Here is a 26,189-nt window from a genome sequence, read left to right on the forward strand (position 1 = left end):
ACCTACAGTAACTATTAACCTAACCTAACGAGGGAATACTAACCTAACACCTAACCTAACGTAAGTATGCAGCTAACCTAACGTAGCTATTAACCTAACCTAACGAGGGAATACATTCACCATGTTGGTTCCATTAATACATCATCAGTTGGTTTTGGTTTTGGTTGTATTATTCTATGATTTGGATTAATGTTCAGTCCTGGATATCCCAGTCCACCTGATGATGATGGCCTGACTTTATAGTTTCTCTCCAAAACTTCTTTATGGTTTTTCTCCAATACTTCAACTCTCTGTTCCAGTACATCATACTTTTTCATTGTAGTCCCTGTTATGTTTGACATAGCATCAAATTTTTTATTTGTAGACGCTGTTATGTCAGACATTTTTATGTCTACATCACTTGTAAGTTTGTCAAATTTACGAGTGAAAGTTATCCGAGCCTCTGCAATTTTATCGTTAAATGCTTGCCGGGCGTCCCGAGCAATATTGCCTATTGTGGATTGTATTGCAGCTTGTAGGGCTAGAAGTATAACTTCCTTTGCTCCATTAATTTCCCCCTCAAGATATGATACAGTTACACAATCACTCTTGTCAATTGGTTCACTTGTATTTTTCAATATTTTCCTTTGCATGTCATAATGACCATCTTTTGTTAATTTAAAACCATTCCCAGGAGGACCTCGAATGACATTACCACCCCATTTTCTTTTTCTACCAAACTTATCGATTGTTTTAGACATTGTGCACTCTACGATGATTCTCTTCAAACTGATATTTCTGTCATTTACATTATACTATATATTGCAGTAATTGATTAGGGAAATAGAAATAATACAAATAAAATTTTAATCATTTTATATTCATTACAGTAATACATATACATACATACATAATACATTAATATCACATTACTTCTATCATATATTATTAATTATAAATGGCTACATAAATATCAATATTGAATTTTCCGGTTTTGAAGATATTGAATGATATTTCAATCATTGATCTCGGCAGATAATAAATTAATCAATTGATCCAATGGAGTCTCCTGAGATTGTGATTGTTGAATAATATTACTTATCCAACGAATGTTCTCATTTGGATCGTTTTCATAAAATTCAATATCATTATGACCCCAAGGAAGAGTGTGGGTAGTATTCGGAATGATAAATCGTTTATCGTCGTGATATGATAATGCAACTTTATTTTTTAATTCAGTATACATATCATGTAACACGCTTCTAAATGAATTCATCTTTCTGAATATCATACCACCTTGTTCGACGATTTTTTGATAATCTTCGCATGTCAATTCATTCTTTATTACAGATCGTTTAACCCCTTTGGCTTTCTTAAATTCACCATCAACAGATTTCACATAATATGCTTTAGCACCTGTACCATAAAAACTCATGATTGGATCATTTGGAAATTCATCTTTGAAGTTACCCAAGACTGAACTTGTTACTGGAATATTGAATTGGTTAACTATACTGTAATTGGATGTATCAAATCTACTTATGTTAGTTTTTATGAATTCATAAAAATTTTCTGTGTTTACTTTAAGAATGAGCGAGTCGGTATCTGTGTAAAGTAAAGAGACATTTTCATCAAAGTGTTGTTTGATGCATCCATAGAAAAAGTCATACATGACTGTTTTAGATAATTCTAATATGGAAAATCCCAAATATAATGGTTTATCGTAATGAACCTTCACTCTACCCAATTGAATGGCAACGAAATTATCAGTGAAAATTGAACAATTTTTGAAATTTGGTTTGGCTATGAGAGTGCTGGCACCTATATTTTTCTTTATATTTTCCCAATGTGTAACGAGTCTAACATCAATTCGATTATCTACATTCTCCATTGTCTTTCCATACACCGCATTATTCATTAGTTTATAGAAATCTTTAACAGATTTGTTGTTAGACCTATTACGCATTTCAGTATTAAGATCTATATAGGGTTTCATCCAGCATGATTGTTTGAATTTCAATACTCTATGTGTATTCATTACAATCAATCCATTTTTGACAGCTTGCTGTAGATTCCTATAATGAACAATATATTTTCTTTTATCATTCAAATTTGGAATTAATTTGGGAATTTTCGATTGTGTACGAGGTGGTATTATTTTTTCGACTAAAAATGGAAGGTCAGAATGTTTATCATGCAACTCTTGTGGATAATGAATGTCCACTTCAAATACATACCCATACGGACTATCAGTACTCACATCCATCACATCGAGATTAAGAATTTCATTTGGTGTCAACCATGTAAATTCACTTGTTGGTAGAGGTTGTGACATACTGTGACCGTATAGATTTGTTGCATCTAAATATGTAATGAATGTGGAAGGTTCGTTGGGATTATAATTGGGTAAAAATCTATTATTTGCTATATGTTTCCTCTCGCTACATTGACTAATTCCACCTCGTATACCTTTTTGAAAAAAGTGAATCATATCAATGTCAGTTAGTAATTCCAATTCAACATTAGTGAACTTCAACATGGCATCCCATGATAATCCAGGTGCAGTGTAATATTGTGCCGGATCTAAGTTATATATCTCTAAACTTGTGGTGCGGAAGTTTTCAAAAATATCACATAGTAGCAATACATCCGACTTCAAATACAAATCAGAGTATTCCCCCAAATTCTGACACTCGAATAAATTCCAAACTTTTCTAGCCCTATCATAATCAGTTTCCGATATATGTTCACAATTGAGTGTGTCATAAAACTGATTTTTTGTCGGAAGTAATGGATAATTCAATTTGTCAATGTCATCAACAAAACTATATGGAAATACACCTTTCTGTCTCATCAAATTGAATTTCTCAATTTGTGGGAAATGTTTGTGCATCTCCAAACATTGATCGGAGGTCAAGTTTGCACCCAACTTCTCCAACGAATTAGTCATAAATTTATAACTATCGATAAATCTCATTTTGAGATAATTCTTCCTAACCACACCATCTTTATCGGTATAGCTGTGTGTAAAGAGATGCTTCGTGAAAGATATATATTTCTCTTTAGTTTGCGGGATAACATCAACTTTCTCTTTATTCCTATACAATTCTTTTATGAATAAATGACAATCATAACCACTTAAATTATGAAAAATGATAGGTATGAAGTTTGGTATTTTGAAATTTAAATTACATTTCGAGTGAGCGGCATGTGATCTTTTCTTTCCTGTGACATGACAATGATCTCTTACTTTGACGTCACCATCAGTAAATGCTTTATTACATATACCACAAGTTCTGGCTGCAACAAACTGTTCTTCTTCTTCGACAGTTTGTGTATCCATTGGTTTAGGGTTTCTGAGATGATTTTCATGTATCTCTTTCAAATCATCTTCAATGCTACTCACAAATTTCTGAGCTGCATCTACACCCCTATATGTAACAAATTTTGTCAAATCATCATTATATGAACACTTTATCAAATAAGCAAATGAATATGGGGCATGTTTGAATGTTTTAATCGTGTATGAACTTCCAGGATTTGGCTCATTCACATGAATCGGTTTAAGCACTGATTCAAAATCAGCATACACTACAAATGGCACCCTCATTTGCCTCTCAAAGTTTTCAAACATTAGTTTATTTTCCGCAACCATTCTACCATATTTATTGATCTTTAAATTAGTAGTTGGTGTTGTGGTACTAATGTGATTACAATCATACATATTATGACGTAAAAGCAATCTCTCATCAGAAAAATATATCAAACATCCGTCACAAAAATATTTTTTCTGTCTATGAGCTGATAGTTGATTAGAAACTAATCTTGAAAGATCTTTGATCCAACAATAGTGACCATTACCGGAGTCATCAGTTATAAACAACAAATTGACATGTCTCCGGAGTCTTCTCTGTGAGTATCGCAATGGACCAATCACTTCATACTTCATTTTACCCTTCTCAAATGTACTCTCTAAACCGTAAACATTAATTGAAATATCATTCCTATCTTCGAATATTTCGATACTCTTATTATTAACTTTAACCGGAAAATCCATACCTGTGACATCTAAAACAGTGGAAAAATGTGGATATGACGTAAGTTCGGACACTCGACTATCTGCAGGATATAATGCTGATGTTATAGCCCAAGCAAAACAATATTGATCTTCATTACGAACATTCACAACAGCTTTCTTCCATTGAATACATTGAGGCAGCTTCACATATGAACGTCCTTCCAGTGGACTGTATTTATTAATGTTGACCTCGAGAAACAATATTTTTTCACAAGTCCAACCTGAATTATAAAAAAAAAAAATATTACTATTCAATCTTATTGAAATTTTTAAAAAATAAATACCTGAGTCACGATCCTGGAACTCAGTCGTTTGTGCCACAATTACATCACGGAATCCATCAAAAACAGCATTCAAATCTGAAGATTGGTCCACTATTTTATTTTGGGAATTAAATGACTTCGTGTCCCTCGAATCATCAGTCTGAAGAATATAATTCCCAAAAACTTCCATATTCACCTTGATGCTTTTATGGATCCTGATGGCTGATTCCAGTAATTCAATGACCTTCTGCCTAATCTTATTGAAAAATGAAATGTAGTCACTGGTTACAATCGAACTCTCCACCCTGTATGTAGCAATGCGGCAATTGAATGCATTCGTTATAATTTGAACACCGTCAGACAATTGAACACATGCATTATTTTTATGACTCATGGTTCTTCGGTGAGAATTCACTTGGCTCATAGGAATTGTCACATTACAACAATTGCACGTATACATAGGTGTTGCATTATCCACTCTCACCCGTTTCACTGCAGGCCCTCCTTGGCAACTCTGGAGCTGATGCCGACGAAGATTATCACTACGAGTGAAAGATTTACCACAGTCACAGGAATACATTTTATATAATAGTTCTCACTAACTCACTTGATGTAAACTGACATAGCCAACACTCGTACGCTTCTTAAATACACTCTGATAGGACCCGTCAAGACGTCATAGCCAACCCCACTTCTCAACTACATGCGCCAAGATTACCTCCCAACTGAATGCGATAACAGATGTCGATATACGAGCAAGCAGTGGTCGTTGCGGTCTCGGAGAGGGTAGACGCTAGGCAAACAGTCCTCGGCTGCCGTTGTGTCACCATCGATAGCGGGGCTAGAGCGAACCTTCATCGCTTCAGGAGAGGTGAGGGCAGACCGATGAATACGCATTACTCTGCCACACGTCGTGGAGTGAACATGTCGCTCTCTAGCCGTTGAACGGTTATTGCTGTGACGTCACTCCACTACTAACTTGGTGCCCTAACATCGATGGAGCATTTATTACTTGGAGGATCTTCGAAGTATGCAGACGTATGTTTGTACATAGACAAACAAGCACATGATGAAACCCTGTACCGTGCATTCTCCTACACACACACATAAACACACAAAATCTCATATGAAAAAAAAATCTGAACGATCCATGCACCAGACACTTCAAGGTCACAATGCCTTGACTTCACTGCACAACAAAAAAACTTCACCAAACAACAACCAATAAAAAAAGCAATTAATACGTCATAGTGGTGGGGGGAGGCCGAGAATCAGCTGTAAACAACTACTCCCGTACTCTAACAATACACTTATATGACCATAATTCGTTCCATAATGATATCCATTATAATACAGATTTTTCATAACGATACAGATTATCAACCAATAGAAACCCATAATTTTTCAATCAAGAATCCTGTTCTTTCGTTTGTCCTAGATTCTAACCTAAGTAACTAATTGCTTTATTTGTCAAAATCAGTTTTCATATTACCTACCTATATTATCAAAATGTCTAAAAACAGCGATATAGAAGGAATACCATCGACTCCAATATTTTTAAAAGATCAGATTAATTACAGTTGTTATATGCAATATAAATATAATTAGAATCTTTATAGTTTTCATATATCCATGATAATACCATTAAGTTTGTGTTTTTTTAAAAAAATATGAGTTAATTACTGTAAATGTGTTCAATACAAATATAATATTTATAGTTTTTCATTATTTATCGGGTTTAGAAAAAATAACGTATGCAACTCTCATGTTATGGTTATTAATACACTCGCATATACCATACAAAACTCGCCTTCGGCTCGTTTCGTATCCCGGTTAATGCTCGTGTCTTAATAACCATCATTACATGATCGTTGCATAATATACTATTATAGTGAAAATCATACAATAAACTGTATTAATTAGTTTTTTTTTATATATATTTCATGCGGAGGTCAATTCTTCATAATATTTTCTCGAACGCAAACAAGTCATCAAAGCAACATAATATACATTATTAAGTGAAAAAATGATTGTTCCAGTTGTCTAGTTTCATTAATAATTATGGTATCGGTTCGTGATTGATTATTATCTAAACCTTGAACCCCTTATTTGTATAATCTCTTTCATTTGGAAAAGGTTACGTGGGAGAGAAAGAACTAACTGCTTTGTCATCATTTATCTGATCCATGACAGTTTACCTTCATATTATATCAGAAAAGGAATGAAGGCTCCTTCAATATAGCATTTCATTATTACACGATTGTATAGGTTATGATAATAGAAAACAATTTCAAACTATCAATACCGATGAAACTTGTTGAAAACACATCAGAAACATCAGTTAATATGACATTTACAAAAAATATTAGAAACATGCAATTCAGTTTTCAACATTCCAAGTCTTAACTTTTCTCTTAGAGTTATAGCTCAACATTCATCCCAAACAGCTTTGTCAGTTAGTTCATTTCATGGTTTGGTTTCTTTTCCTGGCTGAGATTCTGATGACAGTATGAGTAAATATTGAAGTGCAACCAGGGCATCGTGGAATGCTTAATTACACCACCTTCGAAAAATAATAAATATCAACTAGAAATGTAAGAACATTGCTTCACTAAGATTGGTACTTCAAACAGTCCTATTTACTGTTTTATTAGTTTTGTTCTTCAAAATTAGTTATTGTAGTTGGGCAACCTAATAATACTCCATTTTAAGATTATCAATGACTATCCTATCAAAATCAATTGGTTTTGAAGATACATCAACCTAGGTTGAAAAGTTGTAACATGAAATGATAATAGATTTATGATATATCAGTGGCTTTCACATGTTTTTTATGTTTTGGATTTTTAAAATTTATAAAGAGTCTAAAGGTTCCATTAGTGAGACAAATACCTATCTAACAACCGAACAATTGTATTTTTTCAGTTCAAAAATAATTTCCCCACTAACCAGCTGATCCTACAATAACCTTCAAACGGCTTGTAAAAACTAAGAAAAGAAGATGATCTTTTCATCTGCGATCACAAGTACAGATGATGATATCGGAGTGAAATTCTACTCAGGCACTGATTTTTTAGCTGGTAGTACACACAAAGATATAAAATATATGTCTGTTCAATGTTAATTTATATTTCTCGACTCAGCAAAAGACTTTGATACAGTGTTTCACGAAATACTGATAGAAAAACAGAATGAGACAGGTATTCACGGTCCAGAATGGAACATTTCAGTAAACTATATAAAACACACATATCAGAGAGTGAAAATTGGTCACATTTGCAGCACACCTCTTGAAATAACAACAGGTGTACCGCAGGGAACAGTTCTAGGCCCAATTATTTTGCTTGTGTATATCAACTCGATAGCAAAAATTAAAGATTTTTGAGGACGCCTTGTTTCATATGCTGATGATACAGCAATTTTTTTTACTGATACCTGATACTGAAGTAAATGTATAACATTCTTTACAAATGTCTCATACAACCAAACAGAAATAATATTATGCTTCATACAGACAATGATCTGAACCAAAATGCAACTGTCCATCTATTAAAAAAAAAAACTAAACAAAAAAATATCTTGGCGTAGTTGTCGATCAACACCTCAAATAGAAGCATGCAAAATATGTAAACAACAAGAGTAGGCAATTAATTCGAAAATTTTATATTTTCAGATACATTTTAGACAATGGAAACCTTATTCTTACAAATACATCTTTGATTAAACCATTATTTAGATACTGTATAGTAATATGAGGAGGATCATACAATAATGCATTAAAAAATTTGAAAACTATCCAGAACTGTATACTGAAAATATCAAATTAGTCAATGATCCTCTTTCAATAGATAATTTCAAAAAAGAACTCAATATCATCAAACAAACTGCAGTAAACAACAGAATTAAAGCTGAATTAATAGACAAAATACTTTCCAAATTAGTCTATGCGAAAACGATTCGAGACTTTTTTCCTATTGACAAGTTAGATAAACAACAGAAAAAGTGGCTTCATTTTTGAGTGAACTAGATATTGAAATATCATATAGAATAGGTAATACGTTGGAAAAGTTAGTTGGAAATAACAAAGACAGAACATCGTTATTCGAAAAATCAGGAGTAAATAAATTAGGAACGTGTCCTAAGGTATTTATTGGTCACACTGGCAGAACACTTAGAAATCGAAATCAGGACCATCATATGGACTATGTAAATAAGAAAACAAGTTCAATAAATTGATGGATAGAGCCTTTACTACGTGATAGGAAATCATAATGAAAAAAAAAGAGAATTGAAACTTTCTATGTTTTTAATACTTTTATTTGTAACTAACATTACTGCAGATTCGTCCTATAAGACCATTTTCAAACGTATAAAATAAAATAAAAATAATTGATTACATTAGCCCTTATATAACACCACTGTAGGTAATAATTTCTTGAGACCTAACCATTACACACAGAATGAATTTGAGTTCAATGTTTTTAGAAAACCTAGCTATACCTACCTAGCTATACATTACCATCCCAAGTGATTATTTCCATCCAGACAGTTATAAATTAGCAGCCTACAATTCAATGTTGCACAGAGCATTCTCACTGCCTTTGTCTGCTAACAATCTAGCTAGGGAAATTGATATAATGAACCTTTTTCCTGAAGTACGAAAATTCACTCACTAGCAGCGCTAGTAGTTCGGTAGGGACAAACACTGCCTAATCCTCATATAAACGTATGGTAAAATACAATTAAAAAAGAAAGTTTTTAACAGAAGAAGATATTCCTGGAGTGAAACTAAAATTTGCAACTGTAGAGGATAACAATGTTGTAATATCAAAACGTTGGCTTGCATGCCGTAATTTAAAAGTAACTGAAAAAAAAAGCTAATTAATAGACAGGTTAGTATACAAACTCTAGTAAAAGAGTAGCGGTGAATTCTGTAATAAAAGAAATTTTAAATTATTATGAATTTCAGATTTATTTCTGAGTGAAATATGAATCAAATATAGATGGTAATGAAATAAATTTAATTAAATAGCAAAAATTAATATAGTTGAATAAACGATTGAGGTTATATCTCATTCTAATCAATGGTAATTAACTATGAAAAGTTTACTAGTCATTTCATGTTCAGAGCATACATATGAATTTATGTTTTGCACTGTTTAATCCAATCTTTTCAAACCATATCCATTTCTTACATCTAACCTCATTAATATGAGGTTTTATAATTGTTATGAAAAACACGTTTTTTTTTCCGGATATCGATTATCCGACGTACAATTCGCAAAACAGCAATGCTTTGTTGGCAGTATACTAGCACAAAATAATTTTTTGTCAGATTTATATTTTTAAATAATAAATTAATATTACGTAAATAACACTAACATATAAATGGTTTATGTTTGTTCCTACTACTAGTGCTGCCTCTCGTGACACGTTCGCTGTACTATTCTCAGGAAAAAGGCTCATTACACAGATAGGCCATAATAATGGTTTTAACGCAGATACAATCCAGAAGTTAGTCAGAAAACAAAGCCGTAAATTCACTTACAGATTAATATACCCCAGATCAAACAATCAGTAATCAAGAAATTGGTAATTCTAATGTATTTTGGTAAAAGAACAGAGATAATTGCAAGTTTCTTCAGAAAAAACAATGTGGATGTGGCATTCATGACCACATGCCAGGTTATCTGATTTCTTTTTCAATGCCAAAGAGAAAGTGGACAAGTTGGAGAAATCTGATTGATTACTTCCTTCCTTTCTTTGGAAGATTCTCTCATCCATTTTTTTTGTATCAGATGGAGTAGTAGAAAATAAAAAAATGAAGTACTCAATTAAGCTAAGTACCTTTATTATTACTTACAGTGGTGTTATATAAGGGCTAATGTAATCAATTATTTTTAGTTTATTGCATAAGTTCGAAAATGTCCTTATAAGACAAAACTGCAGTAATGTTAGTAACAACTAAAAGTGGTAAAAAACATAGAAAGTTTCAAACAAGTTCAACATATTCAAATCGTCTTTTAGAAGAAGCCATTGTATGGCGAAACACGTGTTGCGTTTTTGTAAAACTGTCTAGTGAAAATCACACAATAAAGTGTTTTAGAATACGTTATGCATATCTCAGTTCTCACAAAAAAAGCACAAAATTCTAGTTCTTTGCATAAACGAGCTATAAAAATCCACAGAAACGGAAATTTTTGCTGCTAATATTAAAAACACTCTTCTTGAACTTTTGTAAAAAGCACCTTGCTACGCCATAGCACTTGATGAATCATGTGATATTGTTGATGATGAACAAATGTCTATTTTCGTAAGATTTCTTGATATTAAGTGTCAGATTTTTAAGAAAGAGTTGCTAGCAACATTGCCGTTAAAAGGTTTAACTCCAAGAGAAGATTTATTCAATGTCATTGATGAATTCATTACTAAATCTAATTTCATTTCAACTAGCGGGGCCCCAGCATGGATTGGCAAAGAAAAAGGTGTAGTGAAAAGCATCAGGGATAAAAAGTCAGGTCTAATATCATATCCGTGCATGATGTACCAAGCAGCCCTTTGTGGAAAACTTGGTGCTACACTGAAATAAGTGATGGACAGCTTGGTCTAGTTGATTCATTTTATGAGATCTCATTTTACTCTTCAGCACCGACATTTCAAGGAGTTTCTTTCTCACGGCTTATTCTGACTTACTGTTACACAAAAAATGTTCCTTGGCTAAGTAAAAGTAAATTTATTGAAAATTTCTGGTTGAATAAGGAAGAAGTAACCTCCTTCTTGCAAAACTTAGATACGATGGGAGCCAGACAGCACAAACAAGCGTAATATGCTGGTCTCCCATGCCCCCTCACGGGTTGAGTGCCCTGAAGTAGAAGCTCCCTCCCCCCAGCTATTTAGCGAGGAGAACCTACTACCCGACTCCATCCCCCCCGCTCTCCGAGCGGTCCTCAACTTACTCATAGGCACTTCAGCAAGATTGACATCTGACCTCTTTTGGTCGAAAGTCAGCCTTTAGGTGCTATTCTTTCGCGATCGGTAAAAAATGTTTTGTCATGACTATTCCTAACTGAATTTTTGCATGGGGGTCCCCAAAAACCAACCGGTGTCTATTAATATGCTGGTCGTGGTTTTTTTTGAAAGATATTTTGAAATATTCAAATACGCTCAACACAGAATCACAAGGAAATGGAAAATAGATATGTGATCTGATACAATTCTTGTCTACTTTTCGTCGCATTCTGGATATTTTTGAAAAAGATATCGCAAGACAAGAATTTATTTATATTCCGATAATTTTTTAATATGAAAAGAACTCTGAAGAAGACATTGCAGTGTTTGTAAAATTTCTGGCCGATCTTAGAAATAAATTTGCTACAAGATTCCAAGACTTTGCAGAGATTGGCAAGCTATCTCCGTTTCTTAAGTCGTCATTTGAAGTTGATATAGCAGCAGAATGGACAGATGTGACTGCCAGAGGCATCACTTCAAATAGAGATAATTGATTTGCAAGAAGATGTGTCTTTGCAAATATATAAAACGGTATTCACTGAAGGATTTTGGACCAAACATGTTCCAGAAAATTCCAGAAAAATATGAAAATTGCAATAAACTAGCTATGAATTTGGCCACTATGTTTGGGTCGACATATGTATGTGATACATCTTTCTCAAAGATTCATTTTTTGAAAAACAAATATCGTTCGAGATCAACAGACGCCCACCTAAAAAACACACTTCGAATTTGCTATTCCTCTCGAGAACCAAACTACAAAAAACTGGCCCAAAACCGTCGGTGTAATTTCTCACATTAATTTTGGGTCTTGTGTTTTATAATGCAGAATTTGATTTGAAACCAAAATAATAGCACTTAATTTTTATCAATTGTTTTTTTCTGGACCTCGTCAAAATTTTCCCACAGTTACCGGACCCCATCTAAAACTACTTGTCGACCCCTGGCATAGAAATACCATGGTGTAAACACTATGTAGAATATTTTCACAAAAACTCTCGATCAACGGCAGTATTGATATCTCATACAATGAAGAGATCCTACGCACTAAAAATAATTACTTTCTATACAATTTTTGTTCGACTCTGATTTGAAATTACGAGGAGGGGGTATTTATATCCGCACTGTATGTATTTCTTGAAAGTAATTTTCTGGAAGACTGATTAAAGTTTTCGGCTGTTCGGCTGCACTAATATTGAAAAATAATAATAATCTGTCCCATTTTATAGTTGCATAGATTTTTTAACAATTCCTGATTTTTCAACATGATGAAATATAATTCTACGAAATCCTCCAAAATGTCAATATAAAAATGCACAGATGAAATGATGTTGATTCTTGTTATAGGAGAGTGGAATTGTATATCTCTTCGATCCGTTGGGTAAAAGTGGAGTATCAGGAAACGTCACCTTCACTAAAACTTCCAATGGAATCCAGATTACTGGTGAAGTACATGGACTGACAGAAGGAAAACATGGATTCCATGTTCATCAACTTGGTCACATCGCACCAGGATGTGTTGGAACCGGAGGGCACTTCAATCCTCATAATGTAGGTAAAAAATGATAAATTCAATTAAATTTAAATGGGCCAAGAAAGCTAATATCGTTTTGTGGACCTTTGGTATTGGAAATCCGATAGTTGAAAGAAGATTTGAAACTATATTTGAATGAAAATTTTTATCCAGTCCATTTTAGAATTATTGTATTTGTGGGATGATTCTTTGACAACAAATCTCATTAATAAATCAAATATATTCAACGAATTTGACGCATTTGTTTCCTTAGAGAATGAGATAACAGTAGTTTTGAAATTGATTTGGATTCCTTTCACTATTTATAATAGATAAATTATTGATATAGATAATTTTATAATTACATATTCATTCGACGATTATCAGCATACTTTAATTTTGGGAATATTAAGATAAATATTGTCGAATATTGTCAGTACATCAAAACTCACGTTATAGACATATAATATTGTGGCAAGATGATGACCTATGATGATCAAGGACTCTACCCTTAATTTAGCATCAATGCAACGACGCGACATAATGTAACCATAACCAACAAGAGGCGTACGGAGCGAGAAGGGACCGCGGTAGCTGATTCCTCGACTTGATAGTTTTGATGATGTCAACATGTTTTATATTTGATGATGATGTATTATAATAAGACAGTTGTTAGTAAGACCTGATTGGGGAAGGACCCCCTTGTACAACTCCTAGGCAATGAACCTAGTATCTAAGTATTCTGGTGTTTCCCTCATGTTATTCCCCTCATAAGGCTACCCATGAGTCACCCCAAACCGAAGTTGTAACAAATTTGGTGGATGCGCCAGGCACCGATCCCGGTACCTCTCGCTCTGTACGCCTCTTGTTGGTTATGGTTACATTATGTCGCGTCGTTGCATTGATGCTAAATTAAGGGTAGAGTTCTTGATCGCCATAGGTCATCATCTTGCCACAATATCTTCATTGCCATTAATTTTTTTCTAATTCATGATGTTACGTTTTCACCATGGGTTAACCAATAACTGACTACACTGTATAATAATCAAACTCAACTTTATTTCACTGTTTATACAACAAAACACTCCAACCAAAATTTCAACGAATATTCGAAGGTCTATCGCCTTATTAGATCGCCTCGTACCGCACTGTCACTTAAACTTGACTTCCCCGATATGCGAGTGGGTCCCATTTATATATCGTTGATAGATAATGGGCTTGATTCATGATTTTTTTGTTTATAGTTCACTTGATAGAAATTTTAATTTGAAAAACAGTGCACTTTGTTTCATCTCTCTAAGTACCGTAATTTTCCCGTAACTAATTAGTGAAAATCGAATGTGGTGGTGTTCGATTGACCAATAGGAACAATAGAAATAATCAACATTGCCAAATCGTAAAATTTACGGAGCCTATAATAATTATGGAAGTGTATATGAATCCGTTAACGTTTCAAATAATGAAAAATTCTCCACATGGAATAAAATGTACACGAAAAATCATGTTTGGAAATAAGTTCTATATCTAAAATCAGTACACAAAGTCGATAGATCACAAAATATTTACCTAAACTATGATTTTATGCATTATAATCAATATACAGTTATAAAAATCAAAAAATATAGAAAACTGGATTGAAGAATTATTTCAAATATTCAATTTATTCTACAATCCTCAATCTGTATAACTGCAATTTAATATAAAAAAACGATTCCTTCATACGTACCTCTTTCTAATATAGCTACTAAATTCAAACGTTATAGGCTCGCTTGTGTAATCTGTTGAATCTTCCTTTACCTTTAGAGGAAGGTTAAGTGAGGTCAAGTATAGACAAAATTGATTGTACACGAACTGATTCAACAAAAGCTTCTGAAGTAATAATGCCATTAATTATTTGATAAAATTTAATTAATTTTGTTTCATACTTTCAGTAACAGTATTAACTCCACAGTGTGGAGAATACTTGGAGTTGAAATGAAAAAATGTGTCATCAAATTCAATATTTTCGTTCTCCTTACATTTATAGTCACTTCTTAAATAATTTCTATAGAGTCTTGGAAGAGTAGAAGGATTGTAGTTATTTCTTTTCAATACTTCCACCCATTTTTTTCTCATTATTTTATCCTTTGGGAACCTGAACTCATTATATGAAATAACTCATTTATAAACCAATGCACAATTTATATGACATTCATTTCAGACTTTGTCTTTTATCGAAGAATGGAAAGTTTTGATTTAATTTTTATTTTATCTTGGCCAAGGAGCAGTATGGTGACTGAAAAGAGAAGCAAAAATATGTTCAGTGAAATGTAGAATTACTCCAGAACATATCAATCCAAAAATAATCTGAAAAATATTTTTCGGAATGTAAACTAATGACACGGAATATGCAGCAAAATAGGCACCCGCCGAGACGTATCTTTTACAAAAAACGTTCTTTAATTAGATAATTGTAACAGTTGTATTCACACCGAGTTGACAATAATAACAACAAAAATGGCGTCTGTCAAATTGGATCATCACATCTGTGATTGGATATTAAAAACCAATACACTTGGCAACTCCGCTCTAGACACGATCAATTTTATTGGTCAACAGACACGCGGCCAATTTAAATTTTTGCTGTTCGAATTACTCTTTTTTCTGCAAATATAAAGAGATTTTGGGATCAATTAGGCTTAACAAGTATAATATAGTCGCAACTGCACGCGATCTTAGTTACGTCACAATTGATTTATGGCCACTAGCGGCGGCAGACGTTATTTTCTTTAGGGCATGATTTACAAGAACAGAATACAAAAAATAAGTCCACCATAATACGTACATAATATACAAATTGTTGAAAATTGAAAGGGGTATATTTTCAGCTGAGATTCATTTTTGGGAAAGAAAGGTTTTGGCTGTCTACTTCTTCATTTGGAAAAAAAATGTGACAATTGCCCAAAGAAAGACGGTAAAGAATTCCAAAATAAACTCTACACAAAGATGCAAAAATGCAAATAAATAACTTTCAGACACAAACTGGAAGTAAGAGTCCTTTCAAAACAACTACTTTCATATAAACATTTAATTACACGAAAAAAAGTACTTTAGAAACATATGCAAGTAGCTGTAAGCATATGGAAGTGTTCCAAAAATACTTCTTCCGTGTAATTTAATATTCATATGAAAATAATTGCTTCTAGGGGGCTTTATCTTCCACTTTATGTATGAAATTTAGTTCTTTGCATGAACAACATATAGAGATTTTTTTATGATTGCTCTCTTTCTTTTTTGGAAGATTCCTCCATATTTTTTTTGTATAAAGATGGAGAAGAACAAAACCCTTGTTTCCCAAACACAAATTGTTTTTAATATGGATCGAAAAGTGATTAGAAACAAAATGATCAGGGTTAGATATATCTTCAATTCACTACAAAATATTATTTTCAGCAAACCCACGGAGCTCCAGAAGATAAGGTACGCCATGTTGGAGATCTTGGCAATATCGTAGCCGATAAAGCAGGAGTTGCCGTTATCAATTTTGTCGATAATGTCATTGCATTAGAAGGACAGCATAATATATTGGGAAGAGCTGTTGTAGTACACGAAAAAGAAGATGACTTAGGCAAAGGAGGTAATCCCGATTCCCTGTTAACTGGAAATGCTGGAGGACGACTGGCCTGTGGAGTCATTGGAATACAGTAAATAAGATATTTGTTTCGTGTGAAGTCCTGTTTCAATAAATATAAATTTATTTATTCATTTAGGCAATACAATTGAGGATAGTGTACACCGATGCTCTTTCGCAAATTGTTTCTAAAGTTTTTGTCCGTTTATTTGTTCATATTTTCCATATATGAGGAATATTTTCTGGGATCCGGTTTGTAGCTGTAAATTCCTAATTGTGTTTCGAAAAGGAGTTGAACATTTTTATTCGTATTCATCTCCGGAGTCAAAAAGGCTTCAAGCATACTGTAAACTTTTGAGAAACAACTCAGCTTATATGCTTTCGTGCTATATTAGAAAGGAATCTAGTTTTCATTTATTGCTGCACAGATTTGTTCAAAATATATTTATGGAGTGATGAAAAAATGAGCATTTGCTTTTTGTATTGACAAAACTTTCCAATATGAGAACTGGTCTCACAAAGGCTAATATTTCATATTTTCCTTCTTATTCAGTATTCAAATATATTGAGTACCTATTATATGTGTTTTTATGCCTTGTTCAATTATTTTTACGAATCACATGACATGTGTCAGGTTCCAAAACGAATTTAAAAATATTTCACAAATATACATATCCTGAAGGTTATATACATATTCTGAAGGTTACTGGAATATACGAAAACGCCAAAGAAAATTTAATAACGTCGCGTCGGCGATTCAAAAACCGCAACAAAAAACCCAGCCTACTGCAGGAACGCAGCAGGTTGGGTCGAAGCTGTATTGCGAAACGTGCGGCCCATGAAGGTCTAGGCCTGTCCCAACAATCAGGGGTGTCTTCATGTTAAGTGTGTCACATTGTATATACTCGTACAGAAAAATGGATTAACGGGGTCTCTAAGTCAAAAATAAAAATCGAAACTCTGCTTCACTTTGCCAAGCTTTCGCTTTCGATGGGAAGCTTCTACAGGGCCTATAATTTATTAAGTTGTGGATTTTTTCTTTGGATAACATTTGTCATATAAACTTGCTACGTCAAGAAGAGTACTTCGACCACGCCACTGAAGATGACTGCCGCAGTTGCAGTTGAAACGTTTGGAGGTTGTAACCAAAGAAGACCACGGCAAAACCCGCAAACCAACCAAAACATTCACGACAGCAGTGAAAGTATACATTTCTATAATAATATCGAATTCTATAAAAAAACTATGCAATGGTCGAAGAAAATTTTCGGGGACACTCGCCCTTCTCGAGTTATATGGGGAAAACAAAAAATGCTGCTTTTCGTTTTTTTGAATGGAATTCAAATTACAGATATTGACAAAGGAATAAATTCACATTACAAGGGTATTTCACATTTGATATTTTATAGCATTTAATTTGAAATAACCACGATCATCAGTGACAACAATCAAACAGAAAAACAATTTATGTTATCATGAACTTTTGAATGCTCGAATTGACGACCTCTTTGTCGAATGCACATAAGTTGTCGGTCCAGACAATTTCTGTGGCAATTTTCTAGCACAATAGGTGTAATACTAATACATGTATCTCTTATTTTTTTGTTTGAGATGGTTGATATCTGTACTTGGTGTTGAAAAACCTTATCCTTTATGTATCCCTAGACAAAAAAAATCTAAAGGAGTAAGATCTGGGTATCGAGCTGGCTATAGTTAATTGGTAGATTGTTTCCAGTCCATTTTCTTGGGAATATTGCAACTAAATATTCCCTTACTATTGCTGCATTATGGCGAGGAGCTCCGTCTTGTTGAAAACATTGTATTTCATGACGGATATTCAGTGGAAATTCATCTAAGTAGCCATTGAATTCATTGAAGAGAAAATGAAGATACATTTCACTATTTAAATGTTCATTTGTATTATTCCACCTATAATGGATATTTCTGTTAAACCAACCATTGTTGGAGAATGTTGATCCGTCCGTCCATATTATTTTTTACAAATATTTCCAACTTTCCTATTTCTTCGGCTTAATCACTTCGCAAATCGTATTCTTCTTCTGTAATCCCTTTCATTGAGGTGATGAACTTTGCGCATCCTGTAGCATTTATATTTGTTCTTTTTCAAAATAGTTCTGGTGGATTTTACAGAAATCCCAATTTCGTGACCAATTTCTCGTAAAGAACAATCTTGATTAGCATAATTTTTGTAACTGGCCAATCCCGAATTAAACAAAAAAAGTTTTCACTGTGTTAATTTTTATGTGGTGATATTTGCTTACCGATAACATTTATTTGATTGTTCACACTTCCAGTAACCGCACATTTTCTTGTCTTCTTTCTGTCAAATGCACCATAGTCCCTCAAATTTCTTTCTAATCGTCTAAGCATCTGGATGTTCGAAATACGACGATTCGGGTGTAGCTCAACATACATATTCCTTGCTAAAAAAAGAATTCTATTTGTATTTGCATAACTAAATAACATATCAGTCCTTTCATCATTTGAATACCTACATCTTTGATATGTTCATAAACGTCTGACAGTTCTCAACAGATATCAACAACGCATTTATTTTTCCTACCATAGAAAACAAGAAAAGCCTAAGCATTTAAGATGGTAAATGAATTGAGATGCTATTTGATCATTCCAAATTATACAACAATCGAATTTTGACCAAAAAATGATATTTTCGTTACTTCCAGGATTGAGAATGATTATTGATTAGGAAGAAATAAGCCTTGAAAGAAGGATTACGGCAATACAAAAATTTCCAAAACGAAAAAGTAGGAATTTTCATTGTGTTAGGGAACCTACCTGTCTAATTTGTTGGGTTGTCTGAATTATATTTTGAAGGAATCCAAACAATTTACAAAAGAAGTAACGACAGGACCGTAATTTAAAATTATTGTCACTGATGATGGTAGTTATTTCAAATGAAACGCTATAAAACTATCAAATGTGATATACCCTTGGATTGTGAATTTATCGCTTTATCAATATCTGTAATAAAAAAGACAGGTCCGTATTAAAAAAAAGTTGATGGTGGCCATGTTGACACGAAAATATAATAATAATAATAATCATTATTACATTGTCATAGTACACTTCGAATACAATAACACTTTTGTTCCATTATTTATTTTCTCCGAAATAACTATTCCATTTGAAAAAAATAAAAACAACATTTTTAGTTTTCCCCATATAACTCGAGAAGAGAGAGAGTCTCCATAAATTTTCTTCGACCATTGTATTGTTTCCAATGACAGTTACTTTTTTTCTCATTTAATCGTCTTCGTATCTGTTACGGTTTAGAATATAGTGATGTTACTACATGATACATTTATCATTTATTGAAAAATATGTGTAAAATTATTCAATTATTGGTAATAAAAATTCTCTGCCACTTCGTCTGAAACAACTGAAATATGAGTAGGATACATTTTCCATTTTTTTGTACCACTTGGAGATACATAGTAATGTAATTTTTTCCTCAAGCCTCAAAGTAAAGAAAAAATGAAAAAAAAAAACATTAGATTTAGGTTTAGGCATAAGTTTGCTTTATTTTCAAGTAAGGATGTCATGCAATTGGTTATCCTGTGTGTATTTCGTCAATAAATAAATAAATAACATAAACCGTCGACATCCAATCACTAAGTTAACTAATTGACAGTAAAATTAAATGTAATGCCTCATATTGTTGATCAAATAAACAAATTGATTGAATGTAAAAAATCTAGTAGGAATATTTTTTCATTGATGCACTTCTTCACGCTTCCTGCATGTGAAATATTAGTGACTCATAAGTGAAGTATTGAAATAAATCAATAGTATTACAAAAAAGATTCCGAATAATTGAACAGAACTTCTATCTATATTTCAAGCATTCATAATTAAAATAAGTATGTAGTGAACGACACAAAATCAAGATGAAACCACACTGGATGTTTAATTCATTTTGAAATGAAATATTGAAATTCTATCCAGATGTCCAACAGACAAGACCAGACCAAACCGAAAACCATTCCGAAAGTACTACCTTCGACATTTACTAGCATAGACTATTATTTTCCATCAAATTGGACGAATAACAGAAAAGTTCTTGAATGTGCATTTCACCTGCTTTATTGTAGCATTAAGTTCACGCTAAAGTAGTAACAATTCTAATGTTCAAATAGAGAATTCTTAAAATCGATCAGCTGAGATAGTCTGCCACTTATAACACACACTCACCCCCTCTCTACTTTTTCATAAAGCCCATCTCATCAGTCAGGCTGGAGCTGACGTAGCTACTTTTGTAATACAGAGAAAAATATTTCTTTAATTTGCGAAAAAAATAGTCATTTGTGTTACTTCCTAACACTTTTTAATAATACACAGCAAAACACAAGTCCTCTACGACTGTTGTCGAAATTATCAAAATTATTTTGTACTAAGAGAGACAGAGAGAGAAAGAGAATATACTTTATTGCCATAAGAGTCATAAGTCATACAGGATACTGGAAAATAACAAATGAGTACATTTTTTGTATATATAAAAACGTATGAGTCGTACAGGATGCTGATAAATAATAAACAAATAAGATATTTTAATAAAGATTATCATTATAAAATTTTTGTATATTATAGTATGGTCTATCACTTAAAAAACCTTTCACAGCCTTCCTGAAGCATTGTAAAGACTTTATTTCTGTTAATTTCTTTGGCAATGAACATTTTACAACCATTATAGACAATGGAATCCTTTGACTGACGTCATTGGTATTGGCAACTTGATGTTGTTGGATTGCCTTGTCACATAATGGGTTGGTGAGGATTGAAATTTGTTCAAATATTTCTTAATTTCCATTATAAAAAGAGAAATCACTGTTAGAATTCCATGAGTGGTAAAGAGTAATCCACAAGAGTCTGTACTTTTTGATTTGCACATATATCTTACGGCTCGTTTTTGCAAAATTAAAATATTTTGTAGTAGATAACCACTACATACGCCCCAAAATGGAATTCCATATCTCGGGTGAGATTCCACCGGATAAAAATAAACAGTCTTAGCTGCTGTTAAACCAAGTTCATTTGCGACTACTCTGACTGCATAACAACCAGACGACACTTTATTACACAAGGCATAAATATGGTCTTCAAATTTAGTTTTCTGTCGATATGTACTCCTAAAAATTGTAAGCTACTTTTGTTTTCAATTTCAATTATGTCATTTCCAATGGGTATATTGTCAAATTCACATTTGAAATTTACCATGTTAGTTTTCGAAATATTTAGAGACAGACGATTTGAATCACACCACCTCTTTTACTTTCATCATATCATCATACGACTTTAGTTAAATCATTTGCATTGTCCGATTGCCAAAAAATGGTAGTATCGTCTGCAAATAGTGTGAATTTCCCTGAGATATGTATACTTGTCAAATAGTTGAGGTAGATGAGAAACAATGTTGGCCCTAGTATTGAAACTTGAGGCAACACCATTAGGTATTTTCACAATTTCTGAGCGATGGGTTGTTTTCACTATCTGACTACGACCTGACAAATATGAGCTGAACCAGCTCAGTATCACTCCTATGAAACCATAGTAGGGAAGCTTCCGCAACGGTATTTCGTGATCCACATAGTCGAAAGCCTTCGAAAAATCTCAGAATACTACTGCAGCAACCTCGCCACTATTGATTCCACTATAAAGTTTTTCCATGAGTGAGAACATTGCATCATTAATGTCTTTGCCACTTTGAAAGCTAAACTGTTCTTTATTAATGATTTTGTGTTTCGAAAGAAATACAGTTATCTTTATCTTGACCAGTTTTTCTATAAGTTTTCCTAATGTGGGAATTAGGGAAATAGGTCGATAATGCAAGGGGTCGTCCTGATTTTCGCCTTTATAAAGTGGTATCAATAATGATACCTTTAGGAAGTCAGGAAACTTTCCTAATTTATATAATACAATAATAATGTTGTTTGAGAGTTGGGAGATTTTTCAAAATGTTTGCTGTTAGGTCGTCGTAACCAGATGATGACTTTTTTCCAATGGAAACAATTACCTGTTTCAGCTCATAAATATCAGTGTCATAAAGAATGCAAGTTTCAGAAATAAAGAGGTCTCTTAATTTTTCAATAGGGTCGTTCTAAGTAGTCAATTTTTCTGCAACAGAGTAGTAATATTCGTTAAGAACGTTTGGTGAAAGTGAAACTTCATGTACTTCATTAGATTTACCTCTTAGGTCATTAATTACTTGCCAAGTGTCTTTCGATTTGTTTTGTTCTATTTTTATAGTGAAGTCGTTTTGCTTGTCTGACAACCTGCCTATAGATGCTGCGGTATCTACTGAAATATCTTTGAAATAAGATATTATCATTAAACTTCCGAATATAGTGCAGCAATCCCATATTTTTGCTTTCAGCCATTTGAAATTTTATCAGCAGCAGAAATATATTGATGCACTTTTATTTTATCCTCTCAAGTCTCATCAAAGCTGGTCTTTCCTGTTCGAAAATTAGGAGTTTGTTTTCAGGAGTTCCGTACAGTGACTAGAGAAGCTTCAGCTTTTTTAATAATCAAGCTGAAATACCACCAATATTCACTATATGATCAGAAATGGATTCATGTGATAATAACACAGAATAACACAACATAAATTAATCAATTATTAAAGAGAACTTATAAAAAAAATATTTTAGGAAAGTATATCATATATCATAATTCTAAACTGTCGAAAAATATGACCAATTACTGGGAAAATAATGAAATATATACAAGCAAATGGAAGCAAAAGGGAAAAAAATTTGACATATTTTGCTAAAGTATAGATATACAGTGCAAATAAATGTATGAATACTTGATTTTGAAGTTAAATTGATAGATGAAACTTCCAAGATGGCGACTGGGCACCATCTGGGAAAAAAAAATTAAGTGGAAAGGGGGTCTTGTGACACATCTTTTTGAAGTTCTTGACGAATATGATGTCAATATCTTCACCTACTACAAAATGGCGGAACATTTAATAATTTCCTGAAGACAAACACATTAATATCGATATTTCTAGAAATATTCCTTTTTATCTACCATATGGCAATTTCAACAACCCTATAATAAAGTATCCATGCATTGATTGCATTATCCCAAATTTCAATTTTTTGAGTTGACCTGTTCAAAAACAATGGGTGGGGGATATTAAAGAAATGAACTGTATGAACGAATCCTTCGGGAGCTTCAATAGGTAATAGTAGAAATAAGAATAATAAAATAGATTGTTCATATAAATTATGAAAACTAAATACCTCATGAATTTTCAACGGGTGTAAGTATTGATTGAAAAATAAAAATTAGTTTTTAAATGAGGGTGAAATTGTCGAAAATTCTTCTTCCCAGTTCCTTACAAGAATACAATATTCAACTAGAACAGATTGAAAATGAAGGCAAGAATATAATCATTTTCTCGTCAACAAAAAAATCAATAATTGTCTGAAAATAAAATTTACTTCAATGGTTACTTTTCAATTTCTGTGATGGCTAATGTTAATTGTTGAACGGTAGTAGGTAACTAATACTTACACTTAGAACTGTTGAGAGAGAAAAGGTTTCTTTACGAAGTTCTTACCTACATGAATTAAGATTATGAAAAGAAAAAAATTGATAGTTTGTATGTTTGTTTGTAATGGATGAAATTTAAAAATACTACTTATATTGAAAATTCTTTAACCTATAGAAAGCTACATTTTATTATCAAAACAATAAGATTCTTACGGATATCGCGATGATGTAACCCAATATATGAAAAATTCAGCTATAATTATCCATAAAATTGTACCGAGGCGGGTCGAGAGAGAAATAACAGATCTATTACAACGTTTCTAAGTTTTGAAATTGATCTGACTCAGTGACATTTTGATGAAGTGTATCTTGAAACGTATATATAATGTTGAACTTGTGGTTCGATAATAATAGATACAGTTTCAATAATTTTCAACAGAATAAACCCTGAATTTTCTAGTGACATCGCCATATACCTCCCGGAGATCAATTCAAACAGCATCAAATTGAGATCTGTAAACTTTCCAGTTGTAAATATTTCATAAATTAAGAATGCGAAAAGTGATATATGTAGGAAAAACAATTGAAGTAGATGAAAATGGAGTCATAGTATCAACAGCTCTGTAGATCTGGGGCTGGGCGCTCCAGCACATCGACAACCGATGAAAATGTTGACAAAGTGAATAAAATCATAGAATGATCGAATCACAGATATGCCGATTTATCGGTTGACTTTTTTGGATATTTTGGGCATAAAGCGTGTGGCAGCGAAGTTCATCCCAAAATTGCTGAATTTTGACCAAAGAAACCGTTGCATGGGCCTCACTCAGGAATTGTAGAATGACGTCAACGGTGAAACAGATTTGCTTAGGAGGGTCATAACTGGTGACGAATCAGAACTCCTTCGAAGATTGGGAAAAACGCTGGCAAGCGTTTTTCCCAATCCTCCTCCATTTGAGGAGGACTACTTTGAAGGGGACATAATAGGAATTGATAAATGAATAAGTATTCTTTGAGAAAAAGGAAAATTCACCTAATTTTTTGAACAGACCTCGTTCAACTACAAATTGAACAACTACACTATTTGTTAATTTTATATCATCATTTCGAAACAATATATTTTTACTTTGAGTACTGAAGTAATATCATGATTAGATCTATATTTCAACAAGTAGTTTCCCTTGAAAACATCCACATAGAATTGTTACGACAAATTTGGCATATACAAAATTTGAATTTTGAGATAGAATTAAATCCTCTGTTCGTAGAATGATTTCAAAGAAAACACTTCACCACAGACAAAACTGGTAATAGTTTTATAGAAACGCGTTTCACCAACCAAGTTAGCATATTCGTAGGATGATCTCCTCTGATTGCGCGTCAACCTCTGTTTGTGAAACACACGTTATTTGACGCAGTGAAAAATTTTTAAAAAAATTTGATTTATAATTTCTGATATTTTCTACAGGTCTGAAAAGTCTGCTGGAGCTGGAATTTTCATTAGTACCATCCTGATCATGAGTGCAGCAGTGTTGGTCCATACATTTAAATTTCTCTCTCAATAATATTTATTTTTAGTTTGTTATATTTGAATGTTTGTTTATTGTTTATTTATTATTATTATTAAAGAATAAAATAAGTGAAAACACCGTTTTGTTTTTCACTCCTCCAGAAATGAAGAATGAGAAAACATATCAGTACCCTTTGTGAAAATATCTACATGATTCAAAGACATTTTATTGAGATACAAACTGGAGAAGAAAAAAATCGAACTAAAAGATAATGAAGAAAAGAGAATTGAAACTTTCTGTTTTTTACCACTTTTATCTGTTACTAACTGCAGTTCGTCCTATAAAAACATCTTACAAACTTATACAAATAATATAGAGAGTTTCATTTCATTATATCGGATTTCCATTGTCTAATATGATATAAATTGATTTGAAATACCGATAAGAATCTGTAAAAAATTAAGAAGAGATTAGCTGAAAAAATAACAATTATATTAAGCAAAAAAAAACTGAAATCACAATGAAATAAAGTTCGTCATCGGGTGTTAACTGGACTTATTCCCCCTCCATGCCCCATCCCGGGTTGAGTGCCCTGAGTTGAAATGTTCCCCACACGGTAATGTGTGCAGAACACCCCATCTCGTCCATCCACCCCCGCTCCTCCGGAAGCGGGGTGGATGGACAC

General features: G+C 32.9%; 1 protein-coding gene across 2 annotated transcripts in view; it reads left to right on the forward strand.

The window, feature by feature from the left end:
- Positions 1-25,643, forward strand: part of LOC111502463 (superoxide dismutase [Cu-Zn]) — a 51,562-nt gene extending 25,919 nt beyond the window's left edge. For both annotated transcript variants that reach the window (XM_023156545.2, XM_023156546.2), the window contains exons 3-5: positions 12,676-12,879; positions 16,274-16,524; positions 25,462-25,643. In XM_023156545.2, coding sequence (XP_023012313.2) covers positions 12,676-12,879; positions 16,274-16,524; positions 25,462-25,558 — 552 coding nt within the window. In that variant the 3' untranslated portion in view covers positions 25,559-25,643. The remainder of the gene's footprint in view (positions 1-12,675; positions 12,880-16,273; positions 16,525-25,461) is intronic.
- The last annotated feature ends 546 nt before the right edge of the window (positions 25,644-26,189 follow it).

This window comes from Leptinotarsa decemlineata, unplaced genomic scaffold, assembly GCF_025532065.1.
Source record: "Leptinotarsa decemlineata unplaced genomic scaffold, Ldec_3_MD MMD2_tig00026294_RagTag_RagTag, whole genome shotgun sequence".
NCBI classification, from domain to species: Eukaryota; Metazoa; Arthropoda; class Insecta; order Coleoptera; family Chrysomelidae; genus Leptinotarsa; species Leptinotarsa decemlineata.